The 6,535-nt window shown below is 42.7% G+C and overlaps 1 protein-coding gene across 1 annotated transcript in view; it reads left to right on the top strand.

Moving 5' to 3' along the window:
- LOC144754384 (ectonucleoside triphosphate diphosphohydrolase 8-like) overlaps positions 1-3,367 on the top strand; it is a 189,322-nt gene extending 185,955 nt beyond the window's left edge. The window contains exon 10 of the mRNA XM_078642097.1: positions 2,063-3,367. Coding sequence (XP_078498223.1) covers positions 2,063-2,275 — 213 coding nt within the window. The 3' untranslated portion in view covers positions 2,276-3,367. The remainder of the gene's footprint in view (positions 1-2,062) is intronic.
- Positions 3,368-6,535: the final 3,168 nt, after the last annotated feature.

The following is a 6,535-nucleotide window of genomic DNA, read 5'->3' on the forward strand; positions in this document are numbered from 1 at the left end:
AGACGGGCGCTGGAGGCAGGAAAACAAGAACAGAGTTTATTACTCCAGAGGAGAGCATGTCATTTGGGACGCTCGCATAGTGTCTTCGGGAGGTGCTCTAACAAGTTTCTCTGAGGCTTCGTCTTTTATACACAGGTTTATGACACACACACATCCTCCATTACAATCAGGACATTGTAAAGTACAAAGATATTCCAACACGTGGCTACAGTAGGGGCCTTTATCCTCCATACAATAGGAGGGGGCTGTCATGCAGCTGAGTGTGCTGTTGATTCCGTTGGAATGTGTGCTCCTGATCGAATCTCAGGGGGTGGGGTGGTCGTGATCAATAGTGGCTCCTTTCAAGAGTGGCGAGTGCATACAGTAGTGGGCAATAAACTGTATCCTCAGGCTAAGGGATGACCAGCGGTCCATGTAGACAATTAGGTTCAGAGGAAGAGGTCATCAAAGGAGGGGTATTCATGGAGGGACAGGAGGTGTTTGGTCAGGCGCAGGGTACGATTCTCAGAGACAGAGTCATGCGGGAGGGGAGGGCTCATGACTTGTGCATGTGATAGCGGGGGCAGTCAGGGTGCATGGGGGAAGCTTGCAGGGTCAGGGAAGGGGCGCTGGTGATCGATCGCAAACTGGGAGACCATGATACCTAAAATGGCTGTTGTGTACGTGTGTGCGTGGGTCTATGCTAGCGGGATAACACAGTCAGTGCTGTAGCGATATCCGTTCTGCTTACAACAAGGGGTACAGTGAACACAAATGAACGCCGCTTATGTGTATATACAATGCCAATTTCAACAACGTGGTGATTTTTAGTGCCAATATATCCATTGAGTGTGTGTCCATAACTCCTACCTGAATCTTCAAGGCGTGTGGAAGAATATTTTTAAAAGAACTTGAGTTGGAACTTTCATTGGGAAGAGTGCCTCAAAAAAAGCACTCCATCGATGACTGGGTTGGCTCGTTTAATTCACCCTGCGTAGCTGTCATTCACATAAGCAGCTAGTTAAAGTAGAAAAAAATTACCTACAGAACTATGTGGCTGTGCTGCACTGATCTTGGAAAGTAGGCTTAATTTTTATAAATTTGAGGGCCACTGTTTGGACAAAATTGAATTGAATTGAATTGAATTGGACAAAATCTCTCGCTATGTCCAGTTCGGCTAGTATTGAGGCAGTTAGGATCGAAGTGGGAAGTCCTCATTTTGTGTCTCATTATCTACATCTACATTTAATGTTTGCATTGTCTCTTTTGGACAAGAGATGTGCACCACAGGAGGTATTTGTCTTACGACTTGTAGCCAGTAATACTGTATGGGCTTTAGCCTAACATGGCACTGCAGATATTTATTTGCTAAAATCAGTATTCTCTACAAATAAGTGATATGGTAAGTAAAATATCGATTTACGCACTGCTTGAAGGTTACTACAAAAAAAGATCTTGAATACTTGAGCACAGTATCAAGGTTCAAAAAATATATATGAACACTTTGAGGCCAAAATATGTTTTCTATCTATTTTATGTCCCAGGTAGATGTATAAGATGCTAGACTGGATGGCTCAATTGTGACATATCACAGCATTTTTAATAAAAGCAATACATTGGTTTCTTTCCAGGAGAAATGTACCTGTGTACATTTTGATTCTGTTATATTTTAATATTTGTCATTGATTTGTTCCTAATTTCGCCAAGCTGCATTTTATTTCTAACTCCATTGTTAAATAAGTATGACATTGTGGGGGCCAGTGATTTTGACTTAGCCTTACTGAATCTTTAAATTGCATTTACATGTGGGAAACCTTCTTTAAAAGCTATTACTAATGTTACTGTGATTAAGTTGTATTATTTTATTATTTTGCTGTTTTATGTATAATAATATCTGTAATGAACTAACCTTGAAAGGATTAAAAAGTGCAAACCCCATTGCTTACCTGTAGGTAAGTTGATGTGGGTTTAGGAGATTTTAATATGAGTACTGACTCACTTAATGGGTTATAGTATACATAATTCTCAGTAAGTACATCTCTTGTGTCGCGGTTCTGAGACTTCTCCTTCTCTTTCCCCACAGGCTGGCAACGCAGATATTGGCTGGTCTCTGGGCTACATGCTGAATCTAACAAACAAGATACCCTCAGAGGCACCAACTGGAGTGAGGGGGCACACGTATGTCGTCTGGGTAGCTACTGTCGCCATCAGCTTCCTGACTGCACTTCTGATTCTGTTTGGGGTCTTGCTGCACTGCATTCAGCAACCAGTTTCCACTTATGAGACATTGATGTAGCCATGAAAGGCCACCATAGCTTGCAAGCAGATATATTGACGGGACCAATGTGGGTGCCAATGAGAGCCTGGTGATTATGCTGCTGAATCAATATTCTACCCAATGGGAGCCAAGATCAAACCGTAACGGGAAACACTCCGAGGCGCACACGCAGGGAGCCTGATGTGATAGACCCCTACTTACAAATATCTGACAATGGACCAGATTCTCAACTCTGTTTGGACAAAGTACAACTTAGTTCTTCCATCCTGGCTTAATTTTGACACCAAGTAAAATGCCTGAAAATACTTCGCTAATGTCTCCTTGTTTTGCACGGTAGGCAGAATGTCATTGGTTGAAAGGAAGAAGGAACAATGCCTTGAAGGGGTGAAGCCTGATATCAAACCTTTTTTACTGTTTATACTGGAGTAGTTCACCTAAGTGCTCTTACATTCCTCTGAAGATCTGAAAATGTGGATCTCCCTATGAAAGTGTTCTTTACAATGTAACATGTTCTACGAAGCATTCTACTTTGATATGTTTTCTATATTAACAGGGCAGTAGGCACAAGTACAAAATGTAAAGAAAACAAAGACTGGATGAGTCACAAATGCCTGATTATATACAAAGTAAAGCCAACCTTAGAGTTCCCAATTTGACTATATTGAGGAAACGAAATGAGGCTGAAAAATGATGCCTTCTCTGATTGCACGTTCATATGCTCACCTCAAATATACATCTTTTAAAAAGAAGAAAAGACCAGAAGCATGCTTGCAGATACTCCTGCACCACTACATCAGGACATGGCTCAATACCTGCCAAGACTTAAAAAGGCACCAACTTGAGGAATTTTACAATTTCTCTATCAAGTTGTATTCTTGGTATCAAACCTAGAAGCATCCAAAAAAAAAATCATTGCACATCGAAAACGTCATGTTTTCTCTACATTACTATCAACAACTCTGAAACACTCCATGACGTTATCAGCAGTTTAAAACTAGGGTGTGTTTAAAATGTTACTTGTATTGCCTTCAAATTAAACATAGGCACGACACATGGGGGCAAGTCGACTGAGGTCTATATCACAAATAAAGCATTGGAGTGTTTATCCTACAGAGGTATAGACCGTAGAATTCTCTTCCTCCGGTACCTAGTGAAATCAAAGTGCACTAATTGCTGCATCTATGCTGGGGGAAATAACAATGTCCATTAAACCTGGCAGAGGCTGTAGGGTAGTAGAGATTGGTGTACATTAAAAGGGAAATAGGGATCTGTTAGAGGGGGAAGTGAGGAACAGGGATGCTGATTCCCAGTCAAGGACTCACAGTGTGTTATGGGTCTATGGGGTTTTCCGTGGGTGCTTACCTTGAACCTATATTTTGTCTGAAATTTGAAAAGTGATTCCTGCAGGTACTAAATATTATGAGGAACAGTAGATGAAAACATGCATCTCATTGAGTTTGTCCGCATATGGCACCTCGGGTTAAGTGACGCGGGCAGTGGGGCAGAAAAGCAACTCAAGCAACTCATAACCAATGCCTCATCCTGTCATCCTGTCTGCCGGACTGCAACGTCCCCAAAGAGAGAGTTACATTTTTTACACAATACCATTTTTTCTTTGTTCTTCTAAATAAAATATATATAGTTGAGAAGAAACTAAACGGATGCACCATCTGACACTACTCAGTAAGACACAAAAACTCCAAATTGATGAAACTTCTTTCTGATGTAGACAAATTTGGCATAGTAGTTAAAAACAGAACTCTCGACATAAGAACCATAAGAAACAACCGAGTGCGTGTGAGTCCCACGTATGGCAATGTAATCTTTTAGCGGCATAGATGAGGTATGTAACACCATCAGCAAGTAGCAGAGCGAGATAATCTCTCCACCAATCAGGTGAGATTTTTGCACCCACAGCAAGCAATAGGACAATGCATTATTCCCTCCGCATCAACGGAAGTATATTCCTCAAGAGCTAGAAAAACCTGAAGACAAAACAGAGAAAACAAAACAATAAACCTCTGCCTCAGTGTTCAAACTCCAGTGTAGGAGTCCCCGGCACACCTGGTCTTCCTTGCAGGATGTGCTCAAAGGAAGGGGAAGAAAGAGGGAAAAAAGGGGAAAAAGGCTAGGCTCACCCTCCAAAAGTTATGCTGACCTGAAAATCCCTAAATCTGGGGATAAAGAACCTAGCCCATGGGTGATTGGTATTCACAACACTCACTGGAGTTGTAATAATTAAGTTTCAGAAAGAAAAAAATGTCTTTCTTGAGTCCCCTCACTCACCAGGGTTTCCCCACGGTGACATGCTTCATCATTGGGGCCACCCCAGTCCTCTACGGACTGAGGCGTGCTACAACTTGCGAATTACTTAGGAGCACTGAATTGATGGACTATGTGTAGTGCAATCAGTGTAGTGAAGTGGAGTGGGTTTAGAAGTGAGTTAAAACTACCTATCTTGTGGGTGACGAAGATTTATTCTTGCTCCTAGTAGGTCTGATTAAAAACGGGGTAGAACATTAGGGGTCCTAAATACAATGGGTTAGGTGTACCTAGAAATTCGAGTCAACATGTTTCGAGCGTTCCCCAAGCTCTTCGTCAGGACTACACAGGGTCCAGCCCTGTGTTCGCTACTCCTAGTTGTGCTCAAGTGAGGTAATATTTTTATTATTTAAAATGCTGCAACAGTAAAGCATGCATTAGTACATACGTATATTTGATAAGTCACGTAGTATATTTACAGGGACCTAGCTTTGCCCCATGGTCGCGGAGAGTTGTTGGTATCTCTTGGATTTGCTCTTAGGATATGCAGGCTTAGTCACCTATACTGGAACCTCCGGACCGCATGCAGGATGCATGTCTACAGAACTCGAGATAGTGGTATATAGCAACTACCCATGAAAGTAGTTGGTCTCGCAGTGGATACACAGTTCCACTTGTACATTAAAATGGAAGCAAATAATCCATGTCCCATTTGCTAAACATTTCAGCCCTCCCGACAACACCATGGGACAGATCCAGCTTCTGTCTTACTTTGAACCACTGTCAGAAAAGCTATAAGGACAGACCAATCACTGTTACGGAGCAAGACCTTCCATTGCCTCTTAAGCAATATTCACTCTGCGCCAAACTCTTTTCTGACTCCTGCACCCTGATGAAATGACTATGAGTAACGGAAACATAGAAAACAGTGCAACCAGTGGAAATCGCCTCTGCCTACAGCAAATAACCACCAGGTACTCTGTCCAAACAAAAGTGGACACCTCGCTCACATACTGTGTGAACGCTCCATCTACCAAGACCTAGCTTCTCTTTTGCAAGTACAAGCACCGAAAACCAGAAAGGGCCTGCCTCCTGAGAACAGCTTGTGTTCGCCCGAGTTACATACACACAGAACACACTCCACATTGCAAGCAAACTGGAACACTGACTTGCAGTCTTGCAATCCCCTTAAACAACCTCTTGGAAGTAAAAATGTCAGAGCTGCCTACCTTTGGCACACATCAATCAGTACAAGTGCAGCATTTGCTAAGTATTAAACACTACCATGAAAGCCAGAAACTGGCCACATGCTTCTGAGTAGGAGATACCCAAATCACGTTTTGGAATCAGTATCCTGCAAATGGATCCCCGAAAACTGCCAGTGTAAAGCAGAGTGCCCTTAACCTAGGAAAATAGCAATTCAGCACAAAGTCCAATCTCCACACTAGGCTTCTGCCCAGTAGTAGCTAATGCCAGAAGAGGGTCCTCGGAAGCAGTAGGGAATGTCGTCTTCAGGCCACTGAAGTCTACTAACAAACTTTTCCACTCCCATAAGCCACTGTTCCTCATACAGAGCTAGGATTGTCGCGGCAGGTGAAGCAGAGTCCGAGGCTCAGCAAGCTATTGGGCCAGCAGACATGCTTTTCATATAAAAAGCCGAGCCAAAGCAGATTCCTCAAACATACTTGCACCAGGTAGGTTCCTCTCCTCTCATTTGCTTCAATTTCTCAACTCCGTCGCCCTCTACAGAAAGCCTAAGAGAGTCCGTTGAAATTAATGCAGGCCTCCATCAACACTGGTGAGCAAATCTCATTGCCAAAGGTACAACTGAAAGATGCCCAACTCAATAAGAAGTAGGCTGGACTCAGGTGAACAAAAAGCAGGCTCATCTTTATTGAATACAGGTTAGAGAATTAGTAGCATAGATGTTCCACCAGGCGGAGACAACCGTGGTGTTCCACCTCACATAGTGACTGACCCAAACACCATTTTGAAAACATTCCATAGCTCAGAACT

Source organism: Lissotriton helveticus, chromosome 5_1 (genome assembly GCF_964261635.1).
Source record: "Lissotriton helveticus chromosome 5_1, aLisHel1.1, whole genome shotgun sequence".
NCBI classification, from domain to species: Eukaryota; Metazoa; Chordata; class Amphibia; order Caudata; family Salamandridae; genus Lissotriton; species Lissotriton helveticus.